The sequence below is a fragment of the Ischnura elegans genome, chromosome 7 (assembly GCF_921293095.1).
Source record: "Ischnura elegans chromosome 7, ioIscEleg1.1, whole genome shotgun sequence".
Classification (NCBI taxonomy): Eukaryota; Metazoa; Arthropoda; class Insecta; order Odonata; family Coenagrionidae; genus Ischnura; species Ischnura elegans.
Genome location: NC_060252.1, coordinates 89,372,885 through 89,399,460, shown reverse-complemented (window position 1 = coordinate 89,399,460; position 26,576 = coordinate 89,372,885). Strand labels below are relative to the sequence as shown.

Here is a 26,576-nt window from a genome sequence, read left to right as displayed (position 1 = left end):
AACAAATGCTTGTTCATGAGCGTTTCTACGCGTCACTGACTGACCGTTACACCCAGTTTTTGTTCATATATTTCCCCTCTGTCTTAATACAAATAAATGTAGGAACCTTCTGGAGGATTCCTCCAAAAATAAGTTAGTGAAAGCATACACTGGTTTTGGTACCACCCTGTGACCCCTGTAGAACCGGAGATTTTAAACTTCAAATTCGTCGTTACTGACTGACATAAATGAAACTCCGTTTTGTGACATTGTCGCATTTCTTCGAATTGCTCTGAATTTATGCAAGATAAAGAAAATCCACGAAATACGTAAAATAGTTGTAAGTGTTGCCTAAACGTATGCGAAATCGTGACTTTGCGTAAGTAAAGGTTTCCTCTCTTTGGTCATAAAAATGGAGTGTCACTGGCTGACAGGAATTGTCACTGACTGACACATGTGATTTGATGCTTGTTAACTTTTCTTTTTCATGGAATGAGCATTGCAAAATATATACATTGAACACAGAAGAAATTCATATAAAAGCATAATAACAGTGGCGTAGTCAAGGGGTGTGTCCAGGAGGTCCGGACCCCCCCCCTCCGAAATATAACAGTTATTTTCCTTAAGAAAAAAGTGTTAAAAATTAGTTTAAAACCCTCTACCTACTACCCTGTTTTAAAACATTTTCCCCCTGTATTGGACCCCCCCCCCCCCGAACGAAATTCCTGCCTACCCCACTGAAAGATAGGCACATAGTATGTATTGTATCCAGTAATTTTGCTTCGATTTCTATATTCTCGCTTAAAATGGTGAGTACGCCTAGCACTGTGACCTATTGTCTAAGGAGACATCTTAATTATATTTATAGCAACTAACTCCACATGGTGAACAAAGAGTGTATTCCCAATGGGTTAAATGCCGTGCCACTGTTAGTCCAGCATTTCATTGGAGGCAGAAATGCCGTGTGCAGGGATCTATGCAAATTTTATTTTCATGATGTTTTAATAATACACTTGCACTGCATTTATTACAGGAGAACCCGACTTAAAAGCTTCCCAGGTCATTTTTCTGCCTTTGCCCTGTACTACATCAACACCACCCTTGCCATAATCGGTTACGATCTCATTGCCGCTATCTATTCTTCCTTTTTAATTCCTCGTATTCACCCCTTTCCTTTTTCCTCTCACAATGCTCGCGCTGTCTCTCTGCTCCCGTCTTTGCCATCTTAATCAATCCTGACATCTGTTACAAGTAATGAGTTCAGATCTCAACAATCATTCTCCTCCTATGTCCCGCTTTCACAACAAACGTACCGAAGCAACGCGACGACAATGAAGGTGACGGTGATACGCGGCATGCCGAAGTCAGCAATTGGCAAAAAAATAAAATACTCCGCCGTAATAACAAATAATTTACTAAGAACAATAAAACTGATATCACATTATTACTCGAGGAACATATTATGCCACGAATATAGTGTAGTGTAGTGAAGGCAGAGCCCCCCCATCAAGCAAAAGCGAGTCTATTACTATAAAGCCCCTTCACGACCACTCACTCAATCATTCATTCACTCACTCATACCAATGTTTGGGGTGAACGAGGCGAGATACGGCAAAAAGTCTTATGAAGACCCCCTCTAATATTGACTGAAACCCCATGAAAATATTTAAAACACTAAATTTCCAATTATTTATCCGTCTATTCATATAAAATTGAGTATGGGAATTAGTTCAAAAAATGGCCACCATAATCAAATGGCGGCGCGGCAATCATAGAAACAAGTAATCATAGCAACACCTTTGTTTATGCAAACGAGAAGCTAAATTAGAAAATAAAATAAAGGAATTAAAACGAAAAACTGATAAAGATAAGGTAGGAAATTTAGAAAGTAATTTTTGAGAAGTCGTCTTCTTTCAACATGAGAGCGTATCTACGTAACTGTCATACTAGGGTTCAAAAATTCAATGGGAGGGAAATGGACCGTTCAAAGTCCTGACATGGTGCATATGTATTCCAAATTTTAATAATCCGTACTTGTTTCTCCCCATACTCCAACCATTTTTTTACGAAAACGCCGCGGAAATGAGCTCTCGATTCATATGAGCAAGTGATTCCGTTTACAGAGCCATTCTATTATTGAATATTTCGCAACTAGGATACGATTTTTCTATGAAAATTTCCAGTTAACCATCCTCCCCAATCATGGCTGTGTCTTACCAATCCATTTCATCAATACTTGAAAGTCACATGTTCACGCAGAGGAATGTAACGTAACAGTGCGTCGTTTTGGTGTCAGTCTGTGACGATTGACATACATTTTTTTCCGCTGACCAAAATCGAGGGATGCGGGAGATAAATCGTTTCGTATCTAAATCAAGTCCATCCCAAGGATGAAAGATCAGAATAAAAAATGCCCCAGATTTCACAGTTTTTTTTCCTGAGCACTGTCACTGACTGACATTTTAACCTTTGGTACTGCTAAAGTTTCAAATTTCGGTGCGTGCGCTTCATTGACCCCGACTGGTACACTAAATTCGTGGCATAATATGTTCCTCGAGTAATAATGTGATATCAGTCTCTCTTTGTTATTCCTTTCAAATACAGAAAAACGTTGAGAGCATATTCCACTGTAATACTCAATTGATACTTAATATCTTAACATAACGACTTTACGAAATACAATGAACTGCAGTTAACTAAATTTTAATTGATAAAGCACCACATAAAGCAAGTAAACACTGCAAAAAGTATGTTTAAAATACTCAAACTCATCGCGATTTGGATTCATATGGAGCATTGAATATTTTTGTTTCTTTTACCAAACACGTTTGATAAATGTAATTTGATAAACACTATCAACGTGGCACCCATTAGTTTGCTAAAACAACTTGGATCAAATGAATAACTAACCCAATAAAGCGTCAGCCGATGAAAGATTTTCCACCTAGAAAAACCATTTTTCTGATTGAAGATCATAAAATTAGCATTTAAATGTAGGGTTTCTCAAAATAAATAATAAAAAAATCGGAGAAGAAATGTGCCTGCATAGGGTATTGAACACGGGTCCCCCACGCCTAATAACAGACTGTCGACCCAGGCTAATCGGTTTACCTTCGTAATCTTAAGAGACTATACACACAATAGAATTGCGTAGGAACTAAATATCAAAATCTAGTGAAAAGGCGCAAAGTGGATATCCTTATCATGAATTGGGCCTAGTATGACAAATTTTATCGAAAAATTATTTATCATGATCGCAAATTATACCACTTCAGGAAAACCTCTTTAAAGTTTTGAATGAGTCAGGATACACAAACATCTGCTTAAAGCTTTTGTACCGCTATAATTCGAAATTAAATCATCTGGTGAGTAGTAGATGACAACTTTTGAATTGTAACAGAAAAAGAACGCAAAGAAAAATTAATTAAAAAAAATCATTTTCACCTACCTAATTTTTAAGGAAGGTTTGTTTACATATCTTTCTACTGCAATCCTATTTCGGAAACAAGAGAGGAACTACATTATTTACACTTGTAAACTATGGAATTAATAACCACTACACTTTCGATTTTATAATTGCACTTATCCTCCATATTCTATTATTCATTGCGTTTGATGCACCAGCTCACGGATAACATTGCAAATTAAAAAGGATAGTAACAGAAAAAGAATACAAAGACCAATAAACGTTATCGCTATAGCAAAGAATGAAAATAATATCATTTTTACCTACCTATTTTTTATTAAGGAAGGTTTGTTAACATTATATATCTCCTCTTTTCGTTTGAATACGCTATGATGTGATAAAATTTTTGATAATTTGGAAAGAAGCTATCAAAAGAACGACTTCAAAAATTACTAAGTAAATATCCAACCTTATCTTTATCATCCTTTCGTTTAAATTCCTTTATCTTCTTTTCCAATTTTGCTCCTCTTGTGTGCATAAACAAATATGTTGCTATGATTGTTTGTTTGTATGGTTGCTGGGTCGCCATTGGATTTTGGTGGCCATTTTTTTAACTAATTAATAAAAACTCAATTTCTAATTAATAGACAGATAAATAATGGGAAATTTATTGTTTTAATAAGTTTTCCTGGGGTTTCAGACAATTTTAGAGGGGTATTCATAAGACTTTTTGTCGTATCTCGTCTCGTTCACCCCAAACATTTGTATTATGAGTGAGTGAGTGGTCGTAACTGGGCTTTATAGTATATATTTTTCTTAAATGCCTTCAGCGTCACCATGGGTGATTTTGGTATAGAATAATGTCATATGTAATTTCACTAATTGGCTGGAAAGTTGCCGGGCATAACAATTTGCATCGAGAAAAAAATCGACTATACGATCGTCTTTATAAAGATCACCTACGTAGGTACATGTCAAGAAATTTATTATTGCCTCCCCAAAAAATGGCGGTTTCGATCAGGAAATTCATACCGATAAAAAGTTTTTGCATCTGTTACATGCTGCCGCTCAAGGAGAGGTGATTTCGAAGGCAAGGGTAAAGGTCCCGCGCAAGGTTACTCAATGTCGAAGACAAGGCTAACATGAAAGGTCATGGGATAACTTCGGATGATAATATCTGCGAGGAGTCTGTGCATTGCTGATGATTTCATGTGATTGCGCGCATGTATACCTTGAGGACACATGGCAAAAATTCAAGTAGCGATCAATTCGCGATAGGCGATGATTTTATATCGCATTTAGGTAGGTTTCATCATCACTGCGAAATTCAAAACTTTCTTGGCATATTATGCTATAAAGAAGTAAATTTTGATTTCATAGATGACATTCTGGTCACAAAAAAAGTGTACACCGAAACTGTGGAATATTTTGAGCTTATATTTTAACCCCAGTGCCTTTTCAAGCTTTGATAACCCACCCTGTTCCCATTTTATTTAATGAATGTTATTTGATTCTAATTAATCATCATTTGCCTAATAAATGGAAAAAACTTTGTGCCGACATTTATTTCAACAACAATATTTTAGTTTAACGGACCTCAAGTCACAACAGATTTTTTTCTAATTTTAATCAACACTTTTGCATTAACAGAAACGCCACAATCGCCTTTGCAAAAATTTTGATTTTCTAAAAAAATTAGCACTGAAATCCCATTTTATATACCAAAAGTGTAAGAAGTGGTGAGTATAGAAAGGATCTGGATTTGTGATTTTTATAAGAAAAACATTTATTTCGTTTCTCAGGAAAACCTCCTTCAGCAAACTAAGTTGTCCGTACTCTAACGTGCGGAAGACGAGCCAATTAATTGTAATTACCTCGGCGACGTCTGTTGAACGATGCACAGCTATTAATCGAAGGCCGATTGAAGACTAATAACGGGACAATCGATGGAGCGATTTGAAAGAATGTGAAGTAAAATTGACGATTAATATTCCTGTGCTGGTTGCAGTTCATGGCATGTAACACAAAAGTATTTACACAAAAGTATTTAGAGTAATGGGCCACGTTAAAAAAATCCACGTTATATTTGAAAAGATCAAATTCAATAGTAATTTGAATAAGAAAAAAACAGTCAGCACGTAAAAGTTACGTAAGAAAATTTTTCTACCATGGCATTAGAGATTGGGTAAAATAGTATTTTATACAATTCAGAACACTTAGTTGTTATGTGCTAGGAATGGTGCTAAGAGCGGATCTTATGATGACACTCCAGTGGCGAAAAACATTCAATATGTTTCAGTAAATAATTACAGATACGTATTGCATTACAGAACTAGTAACATTTACTTGAGTACATAAATTGTCCGCAAAGGTGGTTATAGATATAGAAGGTGTAATATCTCCCGATTTTAAGATGGCTCACTAGCTTTATTTTCGGAGTTTATGTAAAAGAAGGGTTAAAGTTACATCTAACAATTTCCTCGGATGGCTACGGATCCACGCGTAGGAGGTAAAAGAAAAGGTCACATATCTTGTAAGCATAACTGAAAACGGGAAGTCTGGGGGAAAGAAGATGCCGGTACCAAGCGAGGCCAAGTAGGAAAATGGAAAAAATAATGCAAGGATGCGGCGTGAAAGAAAAAAGGGAAATTTTTCGTGAAAAATCAAGGAGATGGATTTTATCCCTACCTTCACGTGCCGAGGACTCTGTTTGATCATCCATCGAGAGGCAGGAGACGGGACAACATGGCTGGAACGTCGTTCAAGAGGGCCAAGTCAACCTTGGTGTTGATATTGCTGGCGGCAGAAGCGATTTCTGCGGCTCCCCTGGAGTTCCATCTCGGGCGTACAAGGCCGGGAGAATATACAACTTCATTTATACAAAGAGAACGCCACGAAGGCGACTGAAAATACATCTGGGATTTCAGAAACTTCGTCAATATTTAATGGGGACGAATTCTCTCCAGATTTCCAAAGCCCTCAATTTCCTCAACAAAATCCGCAGATAAATCCTCTAGGATCATTCAACTCACCATTCCCCAACGGAGACGGTTTTCCAACCCCGGGAAACAGTGTCTTTTCCAATCCTCAAGGTAAGTGTAATTAGATCACTCATCTCTGCTGTTAGATCTACATTTTCTCCTAAGGCCGTTTTATGCGATTAATGATCATTTGCCGTGACCATCATGACCATTATTTACCGTGTAAAACAGAAATTTCCAGTCATTCGAATGAATTCAGAGCCTGCTCTAATTTCAAAGGCAGCATCCTCTGGGGGTTTCCAACCGCGTATGTTTTGTTGGTGGAAAAGACCTCGGATAATAGGAAAAGGCTTTGAATATCTATTTTGGAGTGGGTTTCCTTCACATCACGTTCCACACCGTACTATCTTGAAGGCATAATCATGGTTGCTCTGTAGCGAAAACAATTTAAAGCTTCGTTATGGGATCACAAAACGTACGACAGCAGCGATTTCTTAAAGTGATTTCCTGCCATCCAATACTTTGAATACCTCTCATTACTTAGAACATAACTATTGATTTGGGGAACCTACCCAGGCGGGACTCGAACCCTTTACCTCTTGTTTGTCATCCGAGGACTTTACCCCCGCCACCGAACATGGCATTTTCCGGCATTGGCTGGCATTTCCCAAAGATACTGATGCTTCTCGGATATCCTAATCCGAATCCTGAGGTTCTCTAATCTATCGCAAACTGTATATGAAGTTCATAAGAATAAAAGGGTATCAACTGCTGCATTCAATAAATAATAAATTAATAATGCCATAGAAACCAATATCATTCTTAATAACAGACTAATACGATTTCAAAAGTTGACATGGTTAAGCAATAAACAAGACAAACCAATTAAAAAAAACAATATTCAGAATAACGGTATATTTGTATATTTTAAGAGTTTCATTATCGGTCGAAACTAATATTTTATCGGTTAGATTCAAAGATGTTGGTAATTATTTATATTTTTGGAATAGAGAGATGAGATAGAAAAAATTCCATTCGTATTCTGAATGTGTTCAAGGATTTGAGAGACTTAAATAAAATGCCCCATCTGTAGTAGTAATCTTAAGGTGGAATAATTATTGAAACTAGGTAATATCAGGAATGTGCTAATATTGTTAATGAAAAATGGAAAAAATAATTAAAATAAAGCTTACAAAAGTTTTAAAATTATATCGTAAGGGTATCCACGCATACATCACGATGAAAATATTTGAATTTTCCTGACTCGACAGATTAATTTTAGTTTTTCAAATTGTTTTATAATATGTATTTATCAACATTTTTATCATCGTGTTAAGTAAAACTCTTTTGAAGTTCTCTAAGAGATTCTAACCTACTCGGGTCAAAAATTTAATTGATGAAAATTAAACGAAACTATATGCCCTTTAATTTTTAATTTAGAAACGTTGGTAGGAAATAGATAGTTTCTGTGTTATAAAAAAATAGCAAAACATAGGATTTTTATCTATCTTTTTTTTCAGTTTTGCGTCATTTACCTACCCGAGTCTTATCTTGTTCACAACTCGTTCAACAATCTCGTGTTGGGATTCAATGACCGAATAATTATTGCAGGGGAGAAATGAAAGGTACCCGAAAAAATTTCATAACTAGGCCCTTCCGAGCACGTTGGACCTAAAATAAAATTCTTATCTAGAGTGCATGGCTTCCTTTCATCGCAATTTTCCATTGCTACTGTTCTGTAAACACAGCTTGAGTAAATATTTATCTTTCAACATGATGTATACTACGATCATACAACATGATAATATTGGATGAATTTTGTTCAAAAATTTAAGTATACCGGGGCTAGCCGCTGTGAAAACTTGACCGAGTTACCCGAAATGCACAAATTGTGCGAAAATTCTATAGAGAAAAAGAATATCCAGGCTCGATTTCCAGTCAAGCCAAATGATTATTTCTATGTGGAATTTTCCAACTATTGGATCGAATAGTTTTATATTTTAATTTTAAAAACATCTATCACTAAAATTAAACGCAAAATCCATGTACAAAACAACATAGTTCACAATTCAATCCTTAAACGAAGTGGAAAGTTGTGATTTTCAAAGAACGCATGATTTGAAGCACCCATTTTGACGAGACCGCTACCAATAAAATTACTCAATGATCCTCACTCTAGTTCCTTTTCACTGAAAGGCTATAAACACAGCTTGAGAAAATATTTATTAAACATCTATCAAAAAATTAATCGCAAAATCCATTTTTCCAAAAAACCCATATATTCCAAATCAATAAACGAAGTGGAACGTATATGATATGGAGCACCCATTTTGACGAGGACACAACCAATATACTCTTCTTCGCAGATGATGTAGTTGTATACAGCGCAATTTAAGGTCATTGCGATAAATTGGCATAAGAAACGGACCTCGATGCCATAAATGAATGGTGCAGTACCTGTGAGTTAGAATTAAATCTTGTGAAGTGTATGGTGATGAATTTTTGGGAAAAGATATGTTCTAGGAGTTACATCGCTATAGGGATTCAAATGTCAAATGTCGAGTTCGTAAAATACTTGGGGTTTACTACTCGGGATATTTCGTCGGGTAAAAGCATACGCGAAGTATGCGGGAAAGTTAACTGTAAACTGGGATTTTGAAAAAAGAATTCTGGGTAAATTCCCTAGAAAGGCGAATGAGATAAGCAACCTGACTCTGGTGAGACCTCTCTTAGAAAATGCTGCTAGCGTGTGGAACCCTTATTAAGTAGCCTGATAGGTGAACCGAGCTACTCCTCTATGGCTGAACTCAATAGAGTACAGCTATCAGTCCTATCAGGAAATAAAAAGAAGAGACTGCAAAACGGAGATATTAAAGTAATATTCTTCCCTCGTAACGGTGTCTCAATTAATAGAATTAAAGGCATCACTCGCAAGGACGGCTCTTCGCATGTTATTTTTTTCCATAGCTCTAAACTTGCATGAATGTATAACTGTAGGAATTAATCACCATTGGCAGGTTTTATCTTTGCATGAATATGCACAAATATTTTTTAATTTGGTTAGTATTTCAATGACCGTGCGGTGTGCATCTGGCAGTCCTCTTGCATGCTGCAAGTTGGCCATTGCTCACTCCCTGTCAAACATCCCAAAGGTGGCTCGCAGGGTATTATGTAGACGTAGATTACTACTCAATGATTCCCACTGTTAGTTCCTTTTTATCGTCAGGGCCAGCGCAAGGACAGTATCCCGTGGGCGCCCCTCCGCAAGTCACCCGACCGGGAGCCGGTGGAATCAGTGCAGGAGGCGCGGGCGGTGCAAAAGGTGGATTCGGTGGATACAGAGAACAGGGCATTGTAGGAAGGAATGAGGCTCGAAAGGGGTTCATCGTAGATGGCCGGGCAAAGTTGAATCAGCGCCAGGGGAAATAATCTCATACGCATGTCGCGGAGGTATAGCGTTCCTACTTGTATGGGCCATTTTGGTATCAGCATAAAGTGGGTTGAAAAAACTCGGGATCAGTGGTGGATCCAGGATAGGGGCCAGAGGGGGCCTAGTGGTGAATACTTCCATGCATACATGTATGCAGTAGGTATGTGTTTCGTTGTCTATCACTTTCGTTGCATCACTTTGAGTCCACACACTTTTTCCTCATATAGCTTCCCTCATATAGCTTCTTGCCCTTGAATAAAGTTCAAGATACACCCCAGCAGTAATGGGGGTCCGAACAAAATTACCATTCTATGCTGTATAAATTGTATACCCATAGGGGGGACTAGAACCCCCTATCCCTTATTTGTATTTGCCACTGGATTGTTACATACCCAAAGCGTTTAAAACAGACTCTTAAGTTTAGAGCTAATTTGTATTTCAAATGATAAAAATCGGTAAATATAACTAAATACTTTTGTAAAAAGTGGTAACCTCCAAATATTTCGATTTAATATGGTGAGTGTTTCAACTAAATGGGCCGGTATACCCCCCCTCCAGAGATCCGCCACTTCTCAGGATATTATCGGTGTAATTTACAGGTGGTGTGAATCCAAATATTTCTTGAATCCGAATACTAGGAGCACTGGTGATTATGTATTTTAAATCGGGAGTGGGGGCGAGTATAGAGTGAGGTTAAATAGAGTTATTTCATATATGCGTGCCATGGTATTTTATATATTGAATAACAAATTAAAACATTAAGGAAATGTGATACCTGTAAGAAGTGGGTCGTCGACAGTTAAGGCTTTCATAATTTCGGTGAGGGGAAAGGTATCTCTCCCTCCTTAAACCTAGAGGTTCTCGAGGCCTTAAAATTATCGAATATCTTGATACATGCATATGAATTTAATAAAAATTAGAAAGAAAAGACTCTTAACTGCTACTTACACTTAGAATTTGACATTGAATTCACAATTGAATTTAACATTACTTAAAAAACTAAAACTCTTTGTCTAGGTGACTCAAATATGAGTTAATGAGGTGACTCAAGTATGAGATTTTCAAGAGTTAATGTCAGTGAGCAATTAATATTTTTCACCACTTCCAAAAATTGGTGTGAGTTAATTGTATATTTTAGAACAAAATTGGACAAATTGTCATCATGATAAGGAGGAGAGAGAAAGGGGCAAAATGGTATTTTCTGATTGAATTTGTACTGTGTTATAGCTGCTGCCGATTCATGAGCTACCTATTTACCAATCGACTCGTTGAAATTGATCGTGAGGATAGTTTTTGTAAAGCTCCAAAACGTAAAATTTAGAGGATCAATTTGAAAATTTTATGGTTTTGGGGGCCCGCATTGAATTTTCGGATTAAAAAAAATAAGTATTATGAATTATGATTTACTCTCTTTTACATATCGATACCTCAACTGCATCAACGCTCAAAAATCGCTTGCTCTATCAAATCCGCTCCTCTAGTATTATAAGAGCTTTCTAGATGAGCGAATTTGAATCGGTGGGCGATTATTGAGCGTTTATGCGTAGGTATCGATATCTCCAAAGCACTGCTATTGTCGGAACAGCATGCTGACGCTGGAATGTGTACCTTGAACTATATTTAAGGGTAAGAAGCATGATAAGGGAAAACGCCTATTGTATATATAAAAGTATGTAGACTATTGGTGATACAACCAGTGGACAGCGAAATACATATCTACTGCATACTTGCTTGTGTGGAAATAACAAAATCCACCTGTAATTGCATTTTATTCAACATACATTTAAGATTTCAAATGTAATTGAATGGGTGATTATGGCTTTGGGCTGATTTAAAGCAATGTTAATAAAGAAAATTAATACAGATTTATTTTTTAGATAGTAAAAAAGTTTAATTCATTCATATGGAGCACATGTACTACACAGCCTAATCTTAGCTTGCTTAGATGAGTGTCTCATTCATTGTAAGTGAAAATTGATTGTATGATTGCCTATCATATTGTTTCAGCTAAAATAAAAATGATTTAAAACATGGTTTTTATTTTAAAACAACCCTCGCCTAAAACTTAAGGTAAGTTTGCGATAGATATTTAAGTTTTTTTTTGGAAATCATTGAATTTTACAGCATTTTATGTAGCTGCGTAGTTAAAGAAATATTCCACGCAAAAAATTTTCATCCCCGTTTCCCATTAAAACTTATTATTTAAATTCGTATTAAACGCATAAAAAGGCTGCAATGGTGGCACTATAAAGTTGCTTTACCGACCTCGATTAAGAAGTTGTTGATTGGAAAGTGTTTCATGAATATTTCAGAAACTTGCACCATATATTCTGGAAAGGAAATATTAATTCCTTATAATGGCTGATTAATATATAATATGTCATGATAGATGGTTTAAGGTAATTTTTTGTTATTTTATTACTGCTCCATATTATCAATAAAAGATACTTCGTACCTTCCAGAATTTATTTAAAATTACAACTGGTTTCGGCTGTTTCGCAAGTTAGCATAAACTGTATTTGGTAATGGAGTGACAGACGATATCGGTAATAATTATTAAATAAATTGTGGAAATACCTCAATATTGTTTGATTTTATTTTATTTTGTTGCAAATTTTATCAAATTTATTGCAATGGCACTGTATAACTCATGATTTTATTATTGATACTTATTATTTTCTGTTATTGGTTTATGTTATAAAATTACCTAAAAGTTCAATTGCGAAAACTGCGATTAGCACACTTGTCCTATAAGGGATGGACACTTGCTCCACATGAGGGGTAAGATTCCTATTTTTTTCTCTTAGATTTTGATGAATAACGGCTTTTCTTTATTTTTTTCTGCAGCAATGGAAGATAAGTATTGTAGTACATCTAATTAAGAACAAATTGTGAAAAAATAAAAATTATTGTTTGAACCTGAATGCATAATTATTTTAATTGTTTGTTATATTCGTACTCTTGCCCCTCATTCCCCTATGCCAAAAATATAATGCAGTAAATATTTCATGAGTGTTGTTGAAGAAATGTCATCAAAATTAATGTCCAACTATTTATTGAGAGAGAAAAGCCATGAGAATAAAGAATTAACTCGAAGGAATGGATGCAAGTACGTTATTTCAATGCCGTTTCAAAACGTCGGACAACAGTGGTCTCCTCTAGAAGGAACTAAAATTTGTTCAAACTTTTTTAAATGTATGTTCCATATGAAATTAATGTTAAGACCTTAAAACTTTTGAGGCTGTTTTATCAAATACTCGATTTACGTATTGATCTAATTCTTCTCTATTATCTTTTTTATCAATATTCCTTTTCAATCAAAAATAGTTCAAAAGTTTTTCGAAATATACTACGAGATGAAATTAATGCCAATATCATAAAAAACTAATAGATTCTTTCTAATATCCTCAAGTTAAAGCACGTACTAATTCTTCTTGATTTTCTTCTTATTTTATCAGTATTATTATTTAATACAAATCCCTACTGGTCCTGCGTCCCAAAAGTTAGAAACCATAATGTTGCAATAGATTCAGGTAATTTTGCCACCGGTACTATGGAAAGCCGCTTACTTGAGACAAATCTTAAAGAAAAGAACCCATTTTTATAATAATAATAAATAATTGTATTACTCCACACACAAATTACATGACAATAGTAAAATTGAGTAATTTTAGGTAGCCGCGAAGGATAACCTGTTTGAGGCTACAATCCAAAATAATAATACATTATGCTTTACATAAAGTGTAGCTCATTTTGTGTTACCTTGATAATCTTTACTAACAAAGCTTAAGTGCGTACATGAAAAAACAACTAAAGTAGTATTGATAATTCATTTACATCAATACCTTATAATAATATTTGGTCTACACTTTCTTTAGTGAGAAGCCAAGAATATGCATTTTGCAAAAACTTTTTCAAAGACTTTGAAATACAGCATGACTGGGGTAACAAATTAAAAACCTTTGGTCCTACGCACAAAAAATATCTTTTAAACAAAGTCAAATTTGGCTGTGGTAAGGGCACTCTTATTTTACGCAGGGTAAATGGAGAATGCAGGGACTGAAATATTTTAGAGTTACCACTCCTAGCATAAAAACATTTGAGGAATAACCTTGCAGTTTTCTGATAAATTGCTACAAAAAGACATTGAAAAGGGTCAAGTATCGGTGGTATTTGCCCTATACTTGGGCAAAGATGCGAAAGTTTTTTTTAAAAATTAGCAATCAATTTTTAACAATACCTCTCTCCGTTGAGCCAGTCATGATTGCATACTAAACAGTATTATACATTATTTTCGCGCCCTCGCAGCCGAAGGACTCAGGGATCTAATTCATAACAGTAAAACATGACAAGAAAAGACTCACTCCAAAGCCTTGAGTTTTGTTAATCCTTGTGTCTGTCTTTTAAAGAAGTAAAGCGTGTGGTATATAGAGTAGGTGTAATAATATTGGTAAAATGTACAACTACAGGTATATCAAATAAAATCGAACAATATTGTGGTTCTTCCACAATTAAAAAAAACCACCGGTTTCGGCTATTACTCCGCCATCAAGTACAGTTAACTTGCGTAACAGCCGATTCCGGTATTAATTTTTAAATAAGTTGTGGAAAAAACGAAGTGTATTTCACACCTAATATGGAGCCCTTCCACCTCGAACAAGATTCAAGTTTCGCTTTAATATTGTGGGATTATAATTTAAAAAAATTAAATAATACTTATAATAATTAAACTATGATATATAATGATTAAATAAAACTTTTCATAATTTAAAGCTCCCTGAAATATGCCTGTCGGGAAACGTGCCCTCCTTTCCCGCCCCAGTTTGGGTTCCTCGTGCGTCGCAACCATCCACAATGTACCGTATTTCATGGCCGTACAGTTTGGTTTGGTAGCTATTTGTAGAAGATAAGATAGTGAAGCTCGCTCATAAGAAAATGTGTCTATATACAAATTCGTCGGTCGCGAGGTCAACCTCACTGCTGGGCGACCGTAGATAAAGGGGATCAAATTTAAGCTATAAATATGCAAGCGCTAACGAAGTGGGAGGACTGTGGTCGGGCATTTAAGCAATCGACGCTTCGGCTAGAGTGAATTTGGAAGTATTCTACGACGAGAACTGACGGCAACATGAGGGAGAAATTGACGCTTCTCTGCGGGGTACTTTTGATGGTGACCACTGTTTCGACCTCCCCCACACGAGTCGATGATTTGCTGTATTTGGACCTCTCTGCTCACAGGGCAACTTCGGACAGCGTACACATCAACTGGCCGCCACATTCCTCTGTACTCTCTACAGGGAACGACACGAAAATATACTGTGCCTTCCCCGGAGATGTGTTTTGTGACTTGACGCCGTTGGAAAGGAAGAAGTTCTTTAAGCTGCGGCCAGTCACCACCGAAGCCTCTCTGATATACACTCATCCCGACTTTACCCAGGCTGTGGGCTACGCCAAGTTTAAGAACGAGGACCAAAACACCAACTCCAGGCTGTTCTTCAAGTTCTTTTCAGTGTACGCCTTGCCTAACACGACCGTCAACGACTGGGTCCGGACTATAGAGATGCGCCTGAGGCAGTATCAGGTGCCAGAGATGCGGCACGACACGATACCAAATAGTCTGCCACGGAGGGATGCGGTTGCGCTGGAACTGCACGACCACAGTACCGAGAATTTGTCGTTCAAGTGCAGCAGGAGATTCAAGAGGGTGGAGGAGCCTGAAGACTCCGTTGATCCCAGCCTGGTGGCTTTCCGTGTTGACGAAATGTTTTGCACCTCGCCCGAGTCTCCGCAAGAAAGGAGTGATGATGTGGAAAAGTAGTTTGTGATTTTGGTGATATAGTGGCCCTTTTGACATGAATTAGATTGACACGTATAATTCCACCGTTTTTCTTACATCATCTTCATAGAACTCAGCTGGACAGCCAGAACGAGGTGTGTTTGGGGTCAAAATTTCTTTTTTTTTGAACTTTGAGTAGGTATCAATCACGAGTGGTTCTTTCACCTATTGCACCTACTCCTTACTCAGCACAATGTTAGAGAAGATTCTGCTGTCTTAGAATCTTGATTAAAAGCAAATAGAAAGAGTTGTCGAAAATGCTCATTTCTCTAAACTTAGCATTCCATTTAAAAGATCTGAAATGTATGAGAAATTTATGTTTTAAAAAACAAAACACAGATTACGGTAGAACAAAATGTTCTCATTTGAATTAATAAATACAATGATCTGAAACCGATTCATGAAATGTGGAATTTTACAATAAAAAAGACGGGAAATTTGTGCCAACCTAATTTATAAGGAAATGGGATACTTTTAATTTCCTAGATATCAAAATAAAGGTGCGCATGACGACACGATTGACAAAGTTTTCCACTTACCGACGTGGCAACAACCAGCTGAAACCCTTTCATCCAAGGATATATTTCATAATTTCGCTTTTGTAACAATCAACTAACTAATGTTCTTCTTAATAAGGTGTAAATGAAATTCACTTCATATCGATATAAAGTAAAAATATAAGTATGAAATTAATAAACTGTCTGTGCATTACCTTTTTGAAATAAAATTATTACTTTGAAGTTGCAATATGTTATTTTTATTCCCTATACTGAAAATTAATTTTATGCATGGTATATTATTATAAAGAGTTGTCAAGAGTTTGTTCCATATTTTGAAAGCACAAAGAGGCGTAAATGTTGTAGGGAGACTTAATTTATTTTCTAGTTCTCAGATGTAAGATATACTTAAAAATCTCCAAAATCATTTCCTTTCTCCATTATTGTTCGTGTTCGTTTACAATACATGCTGCACCCCGTAATTATCATCAATGTAACATTCTATGATTCTATTCTATTCTTTACGATATTTATTGCGCAATATTTTTCTTCTATTTAGTAGTTTATGTTATTAAAATTTTATGAACGCATCGTACGTACTTATTGCGTTCAAACATTTACGTAATTCAGTTTTTTGGCGTGGAAATGTGAGCACCATTTGGATTGGAACAGGCAGTTCGCTGGCTGGATATGAGAAATCCAGGTTGTTCCCGCCGCAAGAGGCATTCGTATTAATGACCTCATTATATTTATCTTGTCACTTTTACCCCCATAAGTTGAATAAAAAATAAAAATATGACAAATACGTACGATCGATACAAGAACCAATGCCCTGGCTCCTTAAACAAAAAAATATATATTCGGTCTTATCATGCAATCCCATGTTTTTTTAATTAAATAAAAAAATTGTAACATTTTAGAAGGATGAATTTGAATTAGTGGCCAGCGGTTGATCGTAAACTTAATTACGCCTATAATTTATATCAAGGCAAATAGGATTATTTTTATGTTGAATGGCTGTACCTCGCGTTACTTAAGGAGAGTACTCGTCATTTTTTGACAGCTTCTCGTCACCTTTCCCCAACAGAATGCCTATTTCATCTCAAATGTAATTGAATGAAAGAAATCTATCTGGGTTTGCCTGTCGACTATGCGCTTCGTTGCCGTACGGCTGCACACATTGCAAATAAAGTTAGTACATAGGTGCATCTCGTGCTACCAAACCCCATAGAGCTTCTTTCGTTTGCGACCGACGCGTCATTTGTGTTGTTATCTCACTGTCGTTTGCTATGTCACGCCATACAACTTCTGTGGTTGGACGTCTTTCCGGGCAGTTTTAGGAATGTTTACCAGCAACAACAAAATGAAATCGGGTGAGAGGCCTACATAATAACGAGAGGTACATCCAAAAAATGAATACATAACTATATAATGACATTAGGAAGTGTTGTGGCAAAGATCGTTGTGCTATTGACAGAAGGACCGCAGGTTTTCGATCACTTGTCACTTGTCTAAGCATTCCAACTAAGTACCGCGGACATATGCTGCATTATAAATATAGTAAGGACGAAGTTCGCCATTGAAAAAATATTTGCCTTAGGAGGAATTTGAACCCGGATATCGCAATCGTTGGGTGGGCGAGGACAATTACAACACTAAGCCAATTTCTCATAGCAAACTCCCGAATGATAATAAGTCAAATATTTTTTCATGGCGAACTTCTTCCTTGGTGGGACCATATAGAGGAGGCCCAATTCCACCTCATAGAAGGCTGATTTCTGTTGCCACTTTGGTCGCATTTTAATCGGTTTTCATAAGTGTCCGCGGCACGGTAATGAGTGCAATACAATCCACTTTTTTCCCCTACATTTCGCGGTACTATGTTTGCAATCGTGAGGAATAGCATTGAGCATGTATGGATTTGATCGATGACGTCATAGCGTACATATATTTCGGTTAACACCTCTATTATTACCTTATTTCCACGTGAATCTGGGAGCACTTCGTTCGTCAGCGACGCGAATGGCGACTTTTTTAACCGCAGTGGATCACAGCACATTTAGAGGGCTGACTTTATGATCGTGACGAACGTTCAAAAGTTCAAAAGTTTTTCGAAACATAATACGAGATGAAATTAATGCCAATGCCATTACAAGTAATAGATTTTTTCCAATAGCCTCATGTTAAATACCAATTCCTCTCAATTATCTACTTCTTTTATTAGTATAATTCTTTAATACAAGCTCCTACTGGCCCTGTATCACAAAAGGAGCAAACCATAATGTTGCAATAGATTTATGTTATTTTTCCACCGGATATTAAGGGAGCCCTCTTACTTGAGACACATGTTAAAGGAAAGAAGCCATTTAGGAATAACCTTAAAGTTTTCTGATAAATTTCTACAAAAATACATTGAAAGGGGTCAAGCATCGGTGGTATTTGCCCTATACTCAGGCAAAGATGCGAAATTTTTTTTTTAAATATTAACAATCAATTTTTTTACATTATCTCTCTCCGTTGATTTGCCCGAGTCATGATTGCATAATCTAAAAAATTGTACATTATTTTCGCGGCCTCGCAGCCGAAGATCTCAGGGATCTAATTCATGAAGGCAAAACACTCACTCTGAAGCCTTGAGTTTCGCTAATCCTTGTGTCTGTCTTTTATAGAAGAAAATGGTGTGGTATACAGAGTCAGTGTAATTTGAAATTTTCTATTTCATTTTTCGGTGTGGCTCGACGATTCATCCCAATGCACCAATGTTATCACCACAACACTATCCACTATTTGTCGGCCATATTGGCAAATTACTTAAATGCCTTCAGCGTCGCCCTGGGTGATTTTAGCATTGAATAATATCACATGTAATTTCACTAATTGGCTGGAAAGTTGCCGGGCATAATAATTTGCATAGAGGAAAAAATCGAAGTAACGATCCTCTATAATACGGTCACCTACGTAAGTCAAGAAATTGATTATTGTCATTGAAAAAACTGTTGGATTTGATCAGGAAATTCACACCGATTAAAAAGTGTTCGCATCTATTACATGTTGGCGGTGGAAGTTGGAAGGGGAAGTTTAGGAAGGGTATGCGTCATTGGGTGGTGCGTTGTGGGAAAGGTATGGTAAAGAGTGGGGAATGCCCAAAAAATATTTGATCGTTCATTAGAGAAATGGCTCCTTCTTGCACAATTTCCAATTTTTCAGAGTGTCCAGTCATTGGCCTATCCTGTCCACGTGGACGATTTCCGGATCTAAGACATAAGAATGATTTTCTTCAAGGAGATGTTTCACCACGAGAGAGGTGGTATCTACTTTCTCCAAGCATTTTCTGTGTGTTTAAACAGTATTCTATTTTAATGATCTTCAAGTCACAACAGATTATTTTTTCTAATTTCAATCAAATTTTAGCAATAACAGAATCGGCGCAATATGCAAAAATTTTGATTTTCTAAAAAAATTAGCATTGAAAGCCCATTTTATTAACCAATAGTGTAAGAAGTGGTGACAGTTGAAAAGAGCAGGATTTGTAATTTTTAAGAAATAACATTTATTTCGCTTAACAGGATATCCTCCTTCAGCAGACTAAGTTGTCCGTACTCTAACGTGGGGAAGACGAGCCAATTAATTGTAATAACCGCGGCGACGTCTGTTGAACGATGCACAGCTATTATTCGAAGGCCGATTGAAGAATAATAACGGGACAATAGATGGAGCCATTTGAAAGAATGTGAAGTAAAATTGACGATTAACATTCCTCTGCAAGTTGCAGGTCATAGGATGTAGCACAAAAGTCTTTTACAAAAAAGAATTTAGAGTGATGGGCCACGTTAAAAAAATCCACGTTATATTTGAAAAGATCAAATTCAATAGTAATTTGAATAAGAAAAAAAAAAGTCAGCACGTAAAAGTTACGTAAAAAAATTGTTCTATCATGGCATAAGAGATTGGGTAAAATAGTATTTTTTACAATTTAGAATTCTTATTGCTATTAATTATATGCTGGGATTTGAGCTATGAGCGGATCTTATCATGACACTCCAGTGGAAAAAAACCTTCAGTATGTTTCATTAAATAATTACAGATACGTATTACATTACAGAACTACAAAAATTTAATTGAGTAAATAAATGGTCAGCTAAGGTGGTTGTAGATATAGAAGGTGAAATATCTTACGATTTTAAGGTGGCTCACGAGCTTCATGAGAAGGGGTGAAGTCACATCCAATACTTACCTCGGATTGCTATGGATCCACGCGTAGGAGGTTAAGGTAAGGTCACATATCTTGTAAGCATAACTGAAAATGGGAAGTCTGGGGGAAAGAAGATGCCGGTACCAAGCGAGGAGAAGTAGGAAAATGGAAAAAATAAGGCGGGGGGGCGGCGTGAAAGAAAAAAGGGAAATTTTTCGTGGACAATGAAGGAGATGGATTTTATCCCTACCTTCACGCGCCGAGTACTTCGGTTGATCATTCATCGAGAGGCAAGAGACGGGACAACATGGCTGGACCGTCGTTCAAGAGGGCCAAGTCAACCTTGGTGTTGATATTGCTGGCGGCAGAAGCGATTTCTGCGGCTCCCCTGGACTTCCATCTGTACATCTCGGGCGAACGCGGCCAGGAAAATATACACCTTCATTTCTACAAAGAGAACGCCACGAAAGCGACTGAAAACAGATCTGGCATTTCAGGAACTTCGTCAATATTTAATGGGGACAAATTCTCTCCAGATTTCCAAAGCCTTCAATTTCCTGAACTCAATCCGCAGATAAATCCTCTAGGATCGGACAACTCACCATTCCCCAACGGAAACGGTTTTTCGAACCCGGGAAACGGTATCTTTTCCAATCCTCAAGGTAAGTGTAACTAGATCACTCATCTTTGCTATTGAGTTACTAGAAGTGTTACGAATTATATATTTTCTCTTGAGGCCGTTTTTCACGATGAATGATCATTCGATTGATCTTGCGAATGACTATCATTCACCGTGTAAAACGGAAATTTCCCGTCATTAGAATGAATTCAGAGCATGTTCTAATTTGAATGGTAGCAGAATGCCTCTGTAGTTTCCAACCGTGTATGTTGTTGGCGGAAAAGACTTCGAATAACCGTTTAGGAGTGGGTTTCATTTGGATGGTGTTCTTACCTCTTCCCTCACCCTTATTACCGTTATTACTATCTTGAATACATAGTCATGGTGGCATTGAGCGAAAAGATTTTCTTACTTCGCTATGGGGTCATAAGGAGCACGACAGCAGCAATTTCTTAAAGTGATTTTCTACTACCCATCACTTTCAATACCTCTCTTTACATGAACTTAGCATGTACGTCATACCCACCAAATTGGTCAAAGAAATGAAAAAATGTATCTAAACTACCAAGAAACGAATCATTCCGTCGTCTACGAATTAAAAAACGTACTTTGTTGTGACTGCGTATTTGGTCGGAAATATCGTTAGAATCGATATGAACTATCTGAGCAGGCGTTTCAAGCGATTACGCGAATGAATTTAATTAGAATGGTAAATCGAATGACAATTCAAATGATGTTGCGAGTGATGTTCAATCGTATAAAACAGCCTTTGCCCAAATTCAAATAGATTTTCTCAATATATTCCCACATATATCCGATGTCAACTAGAATCAATTTTTTTAATTTTATTACCAAACCACTGGATGCAGCTCACAGTGGGCATTTTACGTCGGGGCATTCAACACATTTAACTGTGAAATATACATGAGCAACAACACCCTAGATATTGGAAAAATACCTTGGCGGGACTGGAACCCGCGATCTCTTGTTTGGCAGGTGCCGCGCCGTCACTGATGCCTGCATTTTCTTGAGATACTGATGAACCCTAATCCAAATACTGAGGTTCTCGAATCTCTCGCGACCTGTACATAAAGTTCATAACAATAGAAAAAAGTGTCCTTTGCTGCATTCATTGAATAATAAAATAAAAATGCCATAATACTAATATCCTTATTAATATCATACTAACACTATCTCAAAAGTTGACATGGATAAGCAAAAAGCATGATAAACCAATTTTGTAATACAATATATTCAGAATAACGGAATACATATTTATATAATGCTAGAGTTCATAAAACGTTCTAAACCGGTCGAAACTAATATTTTCTAGGTTACGATTCAAAGATCTCGTGGTTTATTTATATTTTTGGATTTAAGAGACGAGAAAGATAAAAAATTCCGCAAAGACTCATTCGTATCTCAAAGGTGTTCAGGGATTTGAGATATGTAGAAATATCTGTAGAAAAATTTTGAGGTGGAACAAACATTTAAACTAAGAAATATTAGAAAAATTCTAATATCGTTGATGAAAAATGGATCACATAATTAAAATAAAGCTAACAAAAGTTTTAAAATTATATCTTGAAGGTATATTCTCATAGATCACGTTGAATTAATTAAACTTTTCCTGAGAGATTAATTTCTCAGTTTTTCTAATTGTTTGTTAACATGCATTAATAAAAATTTTTACCGTTGCGTTGAATAAAACTATTTTGAAGTACTCTCAGAGACTCTAACCTACCCAAGTAGAAAACTTAATTGATGAAAATTATACGAAATTATTTGTACCAAATTTTTTAATTGAAAACCATTTGCAGGAAGAAGATAGTTTCTGTGTTATAAAAGAATTGCAAAATATAAGATTTTAATAACTTTTTTCGCAGTTTTTCGTCATTAACCTACCCGAGTATTTTCTTGTTAAAAACTCGTTCACCAATCTCGTGTTGGGATCCAACGCCCCGAAAAATATTTTGGGGGATACATAAAAAACACTCTGAAAATCTCCTATCTAGGCTCCTATGAGCACGTTGGACCGAAAAGAAAATTCTTTTCTCGAGTGTATGGCATCCTTGTACCTCAGTTTTCCACTTGATTCTGTCCTTTTGACACAGCCTGAGAAAATATTTAATGTTTGTTTCACTATGGAATTTTACGACAATTGCTTCAAAAAACTTTATATTTTACTTCTTTAAGCGTCTAATTAATGCATTAAACCCAAAATCCATGTAAATACCTGTATTGTTCGTACATAATTATTAAACGAAGTAGAAAATAATGATGTTCAACGAACGCATGATTCGGAGCAACCATTTTGGCGAGGACGCTTTCTATTTACTCCTTTTCGCATATGATGTAGTTGTATACATAGATATTTAGTGCCATTGCGATAAATTGGCATAAGTAATTGACATCGCTGTCATAAATGAATGGTGCAGTACTTGGGAGTTAAGATTAAATCTTGAAAAGTGTATGGTTATGAATTTTTGGGAAAACGATATATCTTCAACAGAGAGCTACACCGCTAACGGGATTCAACTATCAAATGCCGAGTTCGTAAAATACTTAGGGGTCACCATTACTCTGAATCTTTCGTGGGGTAAAAATATATGCGATGTATGCGGGATAAGTAAATTTAAACTGGGATTTGTAAAAATAATTCTCGGTAAATGCCCTGGAAAGTCGAATGAGATAACCAACCTGACTCCTGTGAGACCTCACTTAGAATATGCTGCTTGCCTTTGTGGGACCCTTATTAAGTAGGATTGATAGCTGAAATCTATGGAGTACAGCGCAGGGCGGCCAGAATTGTGCTGAGTTTGTTGCGATAAAAGTGCTGCGTTTACAATGTTACGCAAGTTAGGATGGGAGTCTTTACAGAAGCGTAGATCGAAGTATAGGCTATATTTACTTAGTATATTCGGGGAAGATAATTTCTAAGACGATGTGAAGCAATACTTCTTTTACCATAGTACTATGGTAGACTTGATCACGAGAAGGAAATAAAATGAATGGACATGCAAAACAGAGGATTTAAAATGACATTCTGTCATCGTAGTTGGTGTCCGGATCAAATAGCAAGGCAAACTGGGGTTTTCGCAGGCTCAAAGGCATGCATTTTAATCCCGGGGGAAAGACGCAAATAAAACTAGTTAAAGCGTTACTGCAGCCAATTCTCGATTACTGCCTTGATCCATGTAGAAACCTTTGCGTACGGGACATGGACAGACTCCAGGTTGCGCAGAACGCATGTCGACGTGATGCCGTGCGGCCAGACAGAATGGAGCATCTGACACCATATTACAGAACACATTCGCTGCTCAAAATTAGAGAAAGAAATACGCTCTTATCTCTCATGGCTGGTCAAAAAATTTGCGTACATAAGGTTCCACGGTTCATATACATAAACTTTGCCCTTCTAGGGCAGACGCACGACGTGGGTACACGTAATCCTAACACTATGTTGAGTAGACCTTATCATTGAACGTCTCGAATGTCCGGGTCTTTCATAGTGTCTTTTGCGAGGCTGTTTAATTCCCTCCCTCGTTCCCTGGATTTATACCAATAGGAATTACTAACCGTTGGAAATATTTGTTTTTGCATGATTATGCACGCATATTTTGTTAACATGCTTCATAATTCAATGAACGTGCGGTGCGTATGTGGCGGTCCTTTTGCTAGATTCATGTTGGTTATTGGTCACTCCCTGCCAAGTACGCTAGAGGTGGTTATTATTCGGCTACTGGTCGCAGGTTATTATGTAGATTTAGATTACTACTCAATGATTCTCACTGTCAGTTCCTTTTCATCGACAGGTCTAACGCAAGGACAATATCCCGTGGGCCGCCCTCCGCAAGTCACCCAACCAGGAATCATCCCTGGGCCACCAGGCGTGGGCGGAGTCCATGGTGGACAAGGGCCTACGGTCCAAAGTGGGTTCTTCATAGATGGCCGGACAGGTTGAACGAGAGCAGGAGGAAATAATACGTATATCAACGTGAAGCGGGTTGAACATATTTGGGATCAGTGGCGGCTCCAGGATAAGGGCAAAGGGGGGTGTTTCCATACATGAAAGTATGCAGTAGATATATATTTCGTTGTCCACTTGATGTATCAGTTTAAGTCTACGTACTTTTCCCTCATACATCTTCTTACCCTTGAATAAAGTTCAAGGTATGCCCCAGAAGTAGTGCAAAACAAACGAACAAAATACCATTCTATATAGTATAAATTGGAAAAGCCCTCCCCCTATCCCCTCAATGGATATGCCACTGGATTATAATATACCAAAAACGTTTAAATTAGGCCATAAGTTTAGAGGTAATTAGTATTTCAAATCGCTAAAGTTTGTAAATATAAATAAATACTTTTGTACAAAGTGGCAACCTCCAAAAATGCCGATTTTATCTAGCAAGTGTTTCAACCCAATGGGGCCCCTTATTCCCCCTCCATAGATATGCCTCCTTTTAGAATATTATCGGTTTAATTTATAGGTCGGACGAATCCAAAAATTTCTAGCATCCGAATACTAGGAGCACAGGTGATTATGGGTTAAAAAAATTTAAATCTAAATATTTTTATAAGTTAATATAAGTTTCAACAAAATTCATGATAAGGGAAAAGTATGTGGGCTTAGAGTGATATAACCAGCGGGCAACGAAAAAAATATCTGCTGCATACTTGCATCTGTGGAAATATCACAAATAACCTGTACTTACATTTTACTCAACATACACTTAAGATTCATAATGTAATTAAATGGATCATTTTGGATTTGGTCTGATTTAAAGCAATGTTAATGAAGAAAATTAATACATATTTGAGTTAAAGATAGTGAAAAAAGTTTTATTAATCCATATTGTGCATATAATATGTACTGCCTATTCTTAGCTTGCTTCGATAAGTATCTCATTTATTCTCATTTATTGTAAGTGAAAATTGATCGTTTCACATAACATTGATTAACATATCGTTTCAACTGAAATTTAAATAAAAATTTTTAAACCATGTTTATTATTTTAAAACTACCCTCCCATAAAAGTTAAAATAAGTTTGCGATAAATATTTAAGTTATTTTTTTGGAAATCGTTGAATCTTTCAGCATTTTACGTAGCTGCGTAGTTATAAAATTCCGCGCAGGAAACTTTCATCCCCCTTTTCCATCAAATGTTAGTATTTTAATTCATATCAAACGAATAAAAAGGCTGCCTAAAGGAGAACGGTGACACTATAAAGTTGCTTTATCGACCTCGATTAACCCATTATAACCCGATGTTGCTTCAAAGCATCATCAAAAATGTATAAATTCTCAGCTCTATTTAGAAAATATCTAAAATACGTACTATTTCGTGGTGTAAATCTTATGACGAAATATTTACCGGCTCGATAATTGTGATTGAGATCGAATGAAATATCTTGAAATTTGATTTCACCCTTAAGAATTTCTGGGTTATCATGGGTTAAGAAGTTGTTGTTGACTGGATAGTGTTTCATGAATGTAACACATGGAGGAAGAACCTTGAACCACATATTCTGGAAAGGAAATCATATATCGTGATGGATGGTATAAGGTAATACTTTGTTATTTTATTATTGCTCCATATTATGAATAAAAGATACTTTGTTACTTTCAAAAT

The 26,576-nt window shown here is 36.5% G+C and overlaps 1 protein-coding gene and 1 long non-coding RNA gene across 2 annotated transcripts; both read left to right on the top strand.

Moving 5' to 3' along the window:
- The first annotated feature begins 6,113 nt into the window (after positions 1-6,113).
- LOC124162413 lies at positions 6,114-25,590 on the top strand. The gene is made up of 3 exons (XM_046538942.1): positions 6,114-6,223; positions 20,722-20,983; positions 24,756-25,590. The coding sequence occupies exons 1-3, from the start codon at positions 6,131-6,133 to the stop codon at positions 24,902-24,904; spliced, it is 504 nt and encodes a 167-aa protein (XP_046394898.1). The 5' UTR covers positions 6,114-6,130; the 3' UTR covers positions 24,905-25,590.
- LOC124162414 lies at positions 6,256-10,620 on the top strand. Its single transcript, XR_006865554.1, has 2 exons — positions 6,256-6,477; positions 9,593-10,620. It is a non-coding gene; the product is annotated as an uncharacterized LOC124162414 (long non-coding RNA).
- Positions 25,591-26,576: the final 986 nt, after the last annotated feature.